The following is a 12,815-nucleotide window of genomic DNA, read 5'->3' as shown; positions in this document are numbered from 1 at the left end:
TTTTAGCACACTACGGTATATCTTAGTATCCATCTGATAGAGACTTAAGCTTGAGGTAAAGCACTGCAGCAATACAGTTAGGCTGCTTCCAGCTAAGTAAGAAACAGAAGCCTTTTAAAGGAACTCTGTGCCACAAACATTTTTACTCTGCACAAGAACTAGCTACAGGAAAATTCTTCTAAGTGTGGTGTGGGCTAGAAACAGCCTTTTTCAAGACTGTATTGGAAGAAGTTCATTGAAGTATAAAGATGACAATTTCAGAAACAATTAATTGTAATTACTAATACTTACTTAGTAAGATGCCGACATAAAACATCCTTACAAATGGGTTGCTCAGCCAAAGTCAGCCAAAATTCACAGGCCTCCAAAGCCACATTTTCATCTTGGTCCTGGGTCCTTAGAAGCATGTACTACACAATGCAAAAAGAAATTACTTGTGTAAGTTATAGGAGAGCAGAAGAAACCACTAATGTTGGAAAGTGTACCCATAGAAACCACCATAGTCTTTTTGTTTCTTTGGTAAGGTGGGAAGGTGAGGCTACAGTGAGACTTCTTAATCCTCTATCATTCAGACTGAATTTGTGCATTGCTTAAGTAAGAACAAAGAAGATATAGACAAGAGACTCAAAATAATTAAGTTTCTAGTGAACACAAAACAACTTCCCCTTCATTTTTGAATAAAAAGGGACAAGTAAATATATTCAAAATGGAAATAGTTTTTAAAATTCCAGTATTGTTACTTCCAAAACCTGACAATGTGACTACCTGGATAAGTAGAATTTCTAACAGGATAATAAATCAATGAACCAAAGTCTCAGAGCTTTCTAGCATGAATGGTAGGTAATTCATAGACTCAGTATCAAATCTGTAAACTTGGTATGAAACTTTAACCACACTTAAAAATAAAATGAAATATCAGCATAAACAGAATGTATTTGTATACCACTACTACTAATCAGTTTCTTACAGACAACCGACACAACAATGCTAAGAAGATGGTTGCAACAGCCAAAGCAGTAACGCTTATGATTTTTCCATACTGCCACTTATTTCTGAGAAGGTTGGTCTCTTAGTATTAGTGTCTGCTGTCACATTTTTATCAATGATTTTAATGAGCGGATTGAGTACACCCTTAGCACATTCACAAATAATATCAAGTTGGGCAACAGTGTTGATCTGCTTGAGGCTATAGGAAGACTCTGCAGAGAGATCTGGACAGGCTGGGTCATATGGTATACAACAAGGCTAAATGTTAGGTGCCACATTCCAGTCATAACAAACCCATGCATTGGAACAGGCTTGGGGAAAGTGGCTGGGAAACTGCCTGGCAGAGAACGATATGGGAGTGCTAGTCAACAGCTGACTGAACATGAGTCAGAAGTCTGCCAACCTGGCTAAGAGAGCCAGTGGCATCCTGGCCTATACTAGAAGCAGTATGACCAGCTGGACTAGGGAAAAGATGGTTCCTGTCTATAGCACTGGTGAGATGTCACCTCAAGTACTTTGTTCAGCTTTGGGTCCCTCACTACAGGAAATACAGCTGCTAGAACACATTCGGAGAAGAGAAATGAAGTTGGTGCAGGGACTGAAAAACAACTTCAGAGGAATGGCAGAGGGAATTAATGTTGTTTAGCCTAGAGAAGAAGAGGCTGAGGAGGAAACTGCTCTCTCTAACAACCTGAGAAGAAGGTCGCAGTGAGATGGATGGTGGTCTTGGGTGCTGGTCTCCTTTCTTAGGTGACAAGCAATAGGATGCAATGAAATGGCACCATGTCACATGTGGGAAGATTTAGATTGGACATCAGGAGGAATCTCTTCACAGTGAGGATGGAAAGGCATTAGAAGAGGCTGCCTAGGACAGTGGTGGAGTCTCCATCCCTGGATGTATTTAAAGAGATATGTGGGTGTGATGCAAAGGAAGGTGAGTTAGTGGTGGACTTTGTAATGCCAGGTAGCTGGTTGGACTTGATGATCTTGAAGGTCTTTCTGGTCTTTCTCAAGCTAAATTATTCTATGACTCCTATCATTCTAGAAGCCTCCCAGAAGTTGAAATAGAAAGAGGTAACATTTTTTTCCCCTAAGTGTTAACAGATACATCTTTATCTGAAGAAAGCAACAGGATGCAAGTAGTCTTATGACTGCAGTACATTTCTTCATTATCTCTTCATATCATCAATACACTATTCATTTATTACAAGTAATCTTATTATGTATTATATGATTAAAAAAAATCTGACTTTCTACTGAGAGAGATCCTATGATCCACATGCGCCATGCGCATATAAGTATAATTTAATAACAGAAAACCTAGGATCTATTCCTGACAAAACCTGTTATAAAAAACAAGAGAATCAGCCCACTCATTTGCCTCTGCACACCTGGAGGTGCACGCTAAAACAAAACAAAACCCAAACAAAACCATTCCTTTATGCTCCAGGTACTTGGCACACAAATTAGCACTAAGCTTGTCTGCTTTAAAAGCACAATACTGGCCAAGATCTTCTGTATTAGAGTCACTACTGGATCATCAATATTCTTAATAGTTTAAAAACTGATTCACCATTAGCATGAAGACCATTATGTGCATACAAGTTTGTCTTATTTTAAGATCTTCTTCACTTAATCAGAGCAGCCTCTGAATGTGCAGCATTCAACTTAGAAACTGTCAACCTTCAAAGGGGCAAAAGCAACTTCACCTGAACACTAAAAAATAGTCACAGTTCTGGGGTATTCCATTTGCACTTGTCTAGATCTGCACAGAACTGAAGAAATCAGTAACTGTACATGGTTATCCCACATTTGGAAAAGAAAAAGTCTAGACCTTCTGTTAGAACACAAATTCACTAGTACTGTATTTTGTTCTCAGCAACAAAATACCAAGTATAATAAGAATACAATCTTGGATTATCTGTGTGGTGATACTACTAGGTTGATCCCCACAAACAAGCAGGGATGTGAGGAGCAGGCTTTATTCTTGTCCTTCATGTGCCTGAAAACAGTTTCCAGGATGAGCTGCTCTACCATTTTTCCAAGAAAAAGCATTCCTTAGAAACTCTTTTTATTTGTACTTATTTCTGCAACCCCAAACTAGTTTCAGCATGAAACAAAGAAAATGAGACTCACCTCAACTATACTAATCATATGAGGAAGAAGGCGATCCATTCGAACTTCCAGCAACATTACCAGAGCACGGCAAACATTTTTGCGTACTTCAGGTTCCTCATCAGTAGCCAGTGCAAAGAGATTCTATTGGAAAGCAGTATCAGTTTATAAGGCTCAATTCACTTAGTTTGACTTGCATTTAAATTTACATTACTGGCAAACTTAAGTATACAAAAACATAATTGCTACCATCCATTCCCACACCTGAGAATACTTTACTACTTCTTACAGATATTTTCTTTACAGCAAATTATATTTTCAGACTCTCAGTGCACATAGTACACATGACCAAACACTGGGAAATGTTAGATATTGGCATAAAAAACATTATTTCCTAACTTTTAAAAAACTTTTTAAAACATTATTTCCTAACTTTTTCTTTTCTTCAAAGTTCTAAAGTCATGCTTCAAGGTACAACAGCTCCACATCAAATACTTCAGATAACCTGAACTACCACCATTCTATCTCATGCCCAGAACTAACACCTAAAGTCACCAGTTACCAAGACAGACTAAATGACATGAGGATACCAGTGTTGAACTCTCCACCACAGGTAGTTACAGACTGATGTTGTTACTGCTGCACCTTTTATATAAATACATTTCCTCCACTTAGGAAAAGGAAATATTTTTCAAAATATTATTTTATGCTCAGACAGTATTTAGACTTAACTATTTGGATCACAACCATGCAAAATAAACTTAAATGCAAAGGGTGAATAAAAAGCCAAGAAGAGGAAGCCCTAAGTAGGGCAGTTAGAAGCAGAGACAATTATAAAACATTATCTAAAACTCTTGGTAAGTCAGACACGCACTATGATTTAATCTTGCCCCTCCAAGCAAAGAATGCTCACTCACCTCAATAAAAGCATCTATGTGCATCATAAGAGCTTGAGTTCTACTGATGATAAATTGATTGACACATGCAACAGCGTGAGATCTAGAAACAGAGTAGTTAGAACATACATTTCTGTCTTAAAAACATTTTCTAAACCGTACATAAATACAAAAAATCATCCAGAATCAGATCACACAATGAAAGATCACCTAGAGGCAAGACTGAAAAGGACACAGTACACCAGGTGTGGCCACACCAGTACTGAGTAGAAAGGAAGCATCATGACTCTTACCCGCTGGTAGTACTTTGGCTAAAGCAGCCTAGAACAGTACTTGCCTCCTTTGCAGTAAAGGCACATTGCTGGCTCATTTCAGGGTAAATGCCACTGTTTTTGCTGATAACCAATAACAGTAGCAAGTAAATTCTGGCAACCTCCTATGTCATAATTTTTGCTCTTTAGAACAGTTTAATATAGTACTCAAGTGAAAAGATGAACTTTTGTGGAGTTACAGAATCATAGGGGCTGGAAGGGACCTTTGGACATAATATGATCCAACCGCCAACTTAATTTGATTGTGTTAAAAGACAGTTTTCTACGTTTTAGGACAGCTTAAAAAAGAAAAAAAGCTGAAACCTTCTCCTGCAAGAACTCAAAAAAATACCCCATTATCAGTAAATGGTATTTTCACTCTCCCATTGCTGCAGCCATTACCACACAAATGAAGCATGTAAGACAGTTTTTTTTTTTCCTTTTTAAATGATCCTGAACAAGTAAATGTAAGAAGGCACAGAGATCCCATGCACCAGTAATCATCACGCTGACCTACCTGGTTAACAGATTAAACCTCTTCACTCCCTCATACATCTTTCAAATCTACCGTCAGTGCATGATATCCCATACCAAAGTCATCTTGAATATTATGAAAATTTAATGTGGTGGTTAGAGCTTAATAAACTTTGCTTTTTAAAATCAGAGTAATTTAAGCAAATATATAAAACATCAACCTTTCTTCTCATGTAAATAATATTTCAACATGGACCTTTAGTACAGCATTTAAACCTACCTTATTTTTGGACTGCTGTGCTTGAAGAACTGTAAGAATTTAGGTATCATGATATTGAGTGGTCGGTCCAATACATCGCTATCTAATATTTCAGCAGAATCTTCACATATCTTCTGAAGAGCGCCAAACGCACCCTGTGTAAAAAATCAAGTCATACACTTGTTTCACATTCTGAAGACAGCAACATCTCAGAATATGCAATTTCAGCACATTACTACAGTAATTGTAGCGCGCTAAAACTAGAATAAAATTGAAATGAATTGTGATTCTGTGATACGCACTTATGGCCCTTCTATTTAATATTTTACACCTTAACTTCTAAGATGTCAGCATGGTTGAACAGCTGATAAGTGCTAATTTAATTTTAGCTTTCAGTGCTCCTCTGTTCAATTGTATTTTTAAAAATACTTAAAAGGGAGCTCCTTTTTTTCTTCTGAAAACAGAATCAAAACTCTACATAACAGCACAGCACACTGAACCAGCCTTTTCATCAAAAGAATAATTTTATACAAAATGCTTTACACGCTTCCAACCCAACAGTCAGGGTCATTCTGTGATTCTGTAATTATGGAGACAGCATCAAGTAATTAACATTGTGTTCATAGATTATTATTATTATTTTTTTTTAAATCAGACAAAACTTTTTTTCTTCCACAGTCTGAAATATTTAGGCTGGAATTCAATTATTTTCCTTCATACACACTGAGAAAAAAAAAGTTCACCTCATAGTATCCTGAAATAGAATGTTGGATCATGTTCCCAGATGATGCTACGTGAACAACAATTTACGTGTTTGTGTAGGAAACTGGTAATCACAGCCTGAACCTCTGATTAACCATCTGAAGCAAGTGTTGGGTCAGCTAAGGGAGCACAGGTGAAGGTAACCCAGCTGTGCTCCCGGAAGGGGTGGAGCTTGACTCCACCTCTCCTAGACTTCATTTAAGGGCTGACCACCTCGATGGTAGCAGCTCTTTTGGAGATCACTCCTTTATGGAGTCTGGGTGACTAGCCTCAGCGTTTTCCATCTAGACTGAAGGCCTCAGAATTGGTGTGTTTTTCCTGTAGATAACCTTTGGCTATCTAATATACCACCATTCTTGTATTATTCCTACTATTCCAGTGTTTAAGTAAGAAAATTCAAGGTAAGTGTTACAACGATTTACTTAAATCATTAGGCATCCCCGGGCAGGACACTTTGTATCTCAGATGTCTTGACAATTCATCTCCATCCTTAATTCTGCTTTAATGTAAAATAATCAAATTTTTAATGAATGCTGAGAACAAGGCATGAATGTAGAATAATAAGTGTCTAAACTTGAACCACCGTTACCAGAAGAGACTGTAGATGTGTGCACATACATGCATAAAATACTGTTAGTATATGCTGTATGTATGAAGAGATAAAAATAATCAACTTCAGACAATAATCTATTTCAGAATAAGTCTCCTTACCTCACAAGTATTGTAGTCCTCTGAATCTAAGAGGCTGCAAAGCTTTGGTAAAAGTTCAGGCCAATTCTGTAATTCTCCTTTTGAAGCAATGGTTGTTATCAGAATACCTAAGTGAAAAAGAGGAATGAGGGAAATGAGATCCAATTTTCTCAGGTATCATACTTATTTTTTCTTTTCTTTTTTTTTCTTTTTTTTTTTTTCCTCTTCTAGAAGAACAAAAGAATTAAGAAATGGCAAGCATAAAAAAGGAAATACATTTAATTACAAATAGTATTTGAAAGGCTTTGAAATGCAAAGGATGGCTGTGCCTTCCTCTCACCACAAAGGGCTCAGGATGTAAGAGCAGCTCCAATTAAGAAAATAATCATGCCCTAATACTAAGACAGGTTTGGCTGTAAATTTACTAAACACAGTATGCACTTAAGACGCCTCTTATTATGCTATAAAAGCATGAACGCAGGATGTGCACCAGACTGGTTGTCATTCAATAAATTTAAAATCTAGTAGTGAAGTTGTGAACAGACAAATTAAGCATGTTTACACAAAAATTATGAAATCATGCTACGACTGAAATACTTAGTTAAGAGCTTGAACAGTATGGCGGGTGATCAGCTCTAGAGGTTGTCTGATGCAGACTCAGCAAACAAATGAGACAGCCCAACTAGTCACTGATTCTATTTCCAGCACACAAGAAAACTCAGAAAAAAATGAACTTGGGGAGAGGAACACAGAAAGCTCCCTAAAGTACTGACTTTGTACAAGACTAAATGAAATGGGTAGCATAATTTATATATAACTGACACAGACATTTACCTCTAGTAAGTACAAATACTAAAGAATGTGGGGTCCACCCAGCCCAACCCCTGCCCATTCATGAAGACCCAGATCAAGGTGGCCATACCTAGAGAACTTCTAGGATCTCTAAGGAGGAGACTGCACAGCCTCACTGGGAGACCTGAGTCACAGCTCTGACACCAGCACACTAAGGAAGTTTCTGGTGTTCAGGAGGAACTGCCTATGCTCCAGTTTGTAACCACTGCCCCTTGTCGTAGCACTGGGCATCACACAAAAGAGCCTGGCTTCAGCTTCTTTGCACTCTCAGATATTCATATATGTTGATGATATTCCTCCTGAGCCTACTCTTCTCCAGGCTGATCAGCCTTCTCCCTTTCCTCCAGCCCTTCAATCATCTTGGCCTTTTGTTGGACTGCACTCAGTATGTCCAGGTCTGCCTTGTTCTAGGGGGTACGGAACTGTACACAGCACGCCAGGCACCAAACAGAGTGGGAAGGATCATGTCCTTCAGCTCACTGGCAATGTTTTCTCTAATGCAGCCCAAGATACTACTAGCCTTCATTTCTGCAATGTCAACTTGCCAACTCATGAAGTTAAACTGAACAAAAAGAACAAAATACATCAATGCTCTTGAACCCAGAGAAAGTATTACATTGCAAAACTGCCTCCCTACATTAGAACTTAGAATTAAGTTTTAGATAATCATGCTCATATTAGAAAAAAATCCACATGAACTTCTGTTGCCTTTCATCTCCTTTCCATTGTGAAACTTCTACTGCCTCCTGCTTTATCTGGACAACAGGGAACACCAGACATTAGCCTTAGCTGCTCCTCTACAATGCTAAGTCACAGAAATGCAGACAGCAGATGAATAACCAAATTAAATAAATGCTCAGCTTAGCAGTTTCTGACTTCTGATGTATTTGAGCAAGAGCTGACAGCTAAAGGAACCCTTCCTTCTCACCAACAACCTAAGCAGAAAGGTTAGAAATCTGAAAGTAAAAATCTTTACAAATACGCTCTTTGATGTCTAATGAAATTCAAGTCAGTATTACAGAATCTTTTGCTATGTCACTTGACAAATATTAAACCTAACAAGCAGAGCTGTTCAGCTAGGAAAGCACCAAGCATGTGAGATACTCCAACAGAATGTAGGAAATCATTAAAAACATAAGTGTAATTGTCACCTCTTTCCTGACTATTTCAACTACAGGCAACCCTACCTTATAGCATCAATGCTAAAGTGAAAATGAAATAAAATGAAATAAAATGAAATAAAATAAAATAAAATAAAATAAAATAAAATAAAATAAAATAAAATAAAATAACACAAAGAAAAAACAGCTGAGCTCCATACTTTTACAAAAGCAACATGGAAAAGATGTGTTGCTTCTTTTTTGCTTTATTTTGCGCAGTACTTTGACTCTGTAGCTCTTAAAATTTTATTTCAAAAATCCTTAATCCTGAAACTAATTTCATGGCAAAATCACACCCCTGAAGACAATCATTTGCCTTCATTTCCTTTCCAGAGCAAAGCTTCTTCAGTCCTGCCACCACTCTAATCCATCTATTTTGCCTAACTTTTAAGTAGGGCCTGCCCAAACTAGAATCCCTGTGAAGATTTAAGAACTGTCATAAGCATCTCTTAAGTAGTTGCATTCATTTCCTAGCAAGTTTGTGAGCCTTCAACACACATAGCACACATTTTAAACTTTGAATCCACATTGGCATAAGGGTTTTTAAAACCTGTGCCACATTACACAGAGAAGTTTCACATGGTTACTCATTTAGGGCTTAAGAACAGAGAAACGGTAAACAATGAATCTGATCAGATTGCCTCCATCTTGGTCAAAAGGTGCTTGTTTTTGTCTGGACAGCACCAAATGTCAGAGACCACAAAAGGAGCGAAGGCCACTTTACTTCTTCTCTTATGCTATTTTAATGCTGCTGTATTCACTTGTCAGAATTCCAGAGATCCTATTTATGGGTGACCCATTAAACTGACTGTGCATGAACAGCAAGAACCTGTATGCACTTCTGACTAGAAAATGCCAACAAGCAATGCAGGTAGGTAGTAAAACATTTACTTGTAGGTGATATCAAGATGCTGGTGGGTACTGGACAGAAGTCAGGAGGATCCAACATTTATTTCACATGGGGAAGGGCACTAATAGGAACCCTTATGTAAGCGTACAGTTCAATAGTTAATACACATCTTCTGAGTTCAGACATGTCTGAATACTCCCTGCAAGGATCACTTAAAGCTCAATAGTAATTAAACTATTGACCCACAAACAATTCCTACTAGAAGAAATCTACAAAGAATTCCTTGAAAACAACCCCACAGAAGAAAAGCTCAAAAATGAACAAAAAAAAACCCAACAGTAACCACCAAATCACCAAACAACCCTAAGACAGCAATCCAAATGATGCTAGAATATTCTCCTTGATTAGTTCCACTGTGCTCCACTAACAATCCCTCTGACCTGACAAACAGGACTCCTACAATCAAAAAGTACAAAAATATGTGCAGACTTCTTCCTACAGCTACTGAAAAAATTAGGCGCTATTAAATGCTTATTCTACCTGTTTTTTTTTCCTTTACTTTCTGGAGTGAACATAGAAAATTACTGCAATGATATTAGTAATTAGTGGAAATCATATTCTCAATGAACAGGCCAAAAAGCAACTTTACCTAGAAATAAATTTAAACTTATATATAAGTTTATATTTATATAAACTTATATATATATATATATATATATATTTATATATTTATATATATATATATTTATATATATATATATTTATATATATATATATATTTATATATATATATTTATATATATATATATATTATATAAACTTATATATATATATATATATATAAACTCTTATAGCCAATATTATGATCTGCCTAATAATCTACTGTTTTCTGACAGAAGCTGTTTAAAAAGAAAAGCTTGTTATCTGAATGCATGTCATACATAGTACAGTAATTTTAACAACTCCCTAACAGTGTATGCATATATGTGCATAAGTAGACTTGGGAGAGGGAGAAGGAAAGCAACTAACAGAAATGTTTCATTGATGCAAGTGAAATGTTGAAGTAACTCTGCAGTCAAACTCTTACTCTCTTCAGTTTTTCAGGTTCGAAAACTAGCAACAAGCTGAGTTTTCTAAGAGTTTAAGTAGAGACAAGTAAGCTCAGTTATATTCCTACAGATGTGAATTGAAATGGTAAATCAGCTTAACAGGAAGCAAAAGTGACTTTCACATACTGAAAATGAACATCAGCATCAGAACATTGTGAACTTCTTATCAGAAGCAAATAGCTTTAGGAGTTTAACAGCTCTATAGTTCACCATTGAATATCCAATTTAGCCATTCTGCATATTGAAAATGTTACTGATATCAACAAGGGCAAACTTACCTACAGTAGCTCTAATTAAGGGAGAGGAATCGCCAATGTTGTTCAGACATTCACTTTTGATGAAGTCAGTTACCCCATTTGGAAAGTTGTGAAAGTGTGCTTTTACATTATTCTTCAAGATGAGACCACTCAAGGAACGTGTTGGTTCATCTGCAACAGAAAATAAATTACATTCAGACTTTGATTAGTTCATAGGATAAGGTAGATTTGCACAGCATAAAGAATAAAGAATAAAGAATAAGAATAAAGCTTATAGTGAGATCTTAATTTTTATTTCCTTGCATCTCCTACCAACTACACTTACCAATTCATGTAACAAAGCTTTTTAGGTAGAATTCAGTATTTCTGTTTATTCAAAATTGAAATATCAGTACTGCCTAGTCTACATTTTCAAGTTTTCTACAGATATAGGCAAGGAATACATCTTAATTTGCAAGGTAGAGACTTGTACCTGAAATTGGTTAACTGAAGATATTTAAACACTCTGATTATACTGACAGATTTGTTATAATACTGTTACTGTAAAAGTTCATGACAACTCAGCTTTCACTGAAGTAATGCCAACGCATCATGTAGGCACTGTGCAGTAAGTTCTCTGACCTCTAATCTGGGCAAGAAATAAGGTGTTCAAGTTTCCTTTGCATCAAGAATTACAGCTTGCACAAGATATATTTCAAGCTTTCAAAATTAACAATATCCAAACAGAAGTAATGCTAAGCAAAATAAGCAATTACTTTCAAAAATGAGGTATTTCAATACTGAAGTTACTGCATCATAAATTCTGGGACACACAGTACACCCATGATGTCTGATTGCCAGTTGGAAAAGTAATCTATCATGATCTGGGCTACTTTAAATAAAAAAATAAACAAATAAATAAATAAATAAAACAGTACTCAGAAGTGAGGGTTTTCTTCAGAAATTGAAGTTCATTCTCACCAGCTGATTTTCCCTGAGCTCCAAAACCAGAAAGCCATCATGTACTCTTTAATCTAGTTTCCACATTCATATTTTCTTAAAGAAGAGTTGCTTTTCAAAACTATAAACACAGTGATTTACAAACACAGCTTTTACAGAAAGTAGAATAGCTTTGTAAACCTTTAAGTAACGTTTTACATGCATACTTGAAATAATTCTGAAACTTCATCCACGACACGTTTTTTTGAATACCTACCACACTCTAAACAGCACAAAAAATAAATACTGTTTCACTTTATTTCAAGGACCAACAGATTTTATGGAAGACTGGGGAAAAAAATGGTTAAAAGTTGTTATTTTAAATAAAACTGCTAGATACTGGATGAGCAGGCACACTTTTAACAATCACAGAACTTGGTTAAGAGTTGTGGCAAATAGCAGTAATACTGTTAATACTGTTTGCCAAACCAAATTGAATAATTTCATTATTTTGTTCAAAGTTTTGAAGTTACCAACATTAAGGCTCTGGTGGAGAATGACCAAATGAAAGAAGTTCTCACTCAAATGCTTGATCAGTCACAGGTTTAACTCACTGAACTAGAAGGAAAGTCTCTACATTTCTGTCAAATGACAGAGAATTCATGAAGCAACAGAAAGAAAGAAGATTAAAAATAAAATGCAAAACCAATCACCACCTTGCTGAAGTAGCAAGCAGTGATCATGAATACAGGCTAAAGACACTGCCAATTGGACTTGTAACTATGTGAGTTAAAGAAGTAGCATGGAATCTGATACTCAGGAATTTCTAAAACAACACTGCAGTCAGAGTCTGAGTTTGAGAATCTGAGTATGACATGACTGTAGAAGGATATTTATGGAATCCAGAGTGTTCAACAGCTTAACAGCTACATTGTCAGAAAACAGCAACATAGGCCTAGATAGAGCTTTTTTTTTTTTTTTCTGTAACACCAATATTACAAGCAGATGGTCTAAGAGCTGAATAAGACACTCTTTAGTCTTCTGAGATTCTGTGATAAATTCTGTCCGCCATATGTTTCAGCCATCAAAAATACCACATTCTTGTCTCCTTCTATCTTAGTCAACATTAGAGAACTTACAAGAACATATAGTACAAGAAAGAAGGAAAGTGAAGC

The 12,815-nt window shown here is 36.3% G+C and overlaps 1 protein-coding gene across 3 annotated transcripts in view; it reads right to left on the bottom strand.

Moving 5' to 3' along the window:
- The window catches only part of TNPO1 (transportin 1), a 55,724-nt gene that overhangs the window by 30,370 nt on the left and 12,539 nt on the right, over positions 1-12,815 (bottom strand). For all 3 annotated transcript variants that reach the window (XR_014939306.1, XM_015848836.3, XM_085528624.1), the window contains exons 4-9: positions 10,744-10,893; positions 6,516-6,622; positions 5,064-5,197; positions 4,020-4,101; positions 3,124-3,246; positions 292-410 (exon numbers count right to left, since the gene is read on the bottom strand). Coding sequence is in view for 2 of the 3 variants with exons in the window: in XM_015848836.3 (XP_015704322.2) it covers positions 292-410; positions 3,124-3,246; positions 4,020-4,101; positions 5,064-5,197; positions 6,516-6,622; positions 10,744-10,893 (715 nt within the window). In the remaining variant the exon portion in view is untranslated. The remainder of the gene's footprint in view (positions 1-291; positions 411-3,123; positions 3,247-4,019; positions 4,102-5,063; positions 5,198-6,515; positions 6,623-10,743; positions 10,894-12,815) is intronic.

The sequence above is a fragment of the Coturnix japonica genome, chromosome Z (genome assembly GCF_054131305.1).
Source record: "Coturnix japonica strain WE chromosome Z, WE-NBRP24, whole genome shotgun sequence".
NCBI classification, from domain to species: Eukaryota; Metazoa; Chordata; class Aves; order Galliformes; family Phasianidae; genus Coturnix; species Coturnix japonica.
Note: the sequence above shows the minus strand (reverse complement) of the source record. Positions and strands in the feature narration are given on the sequence as shown.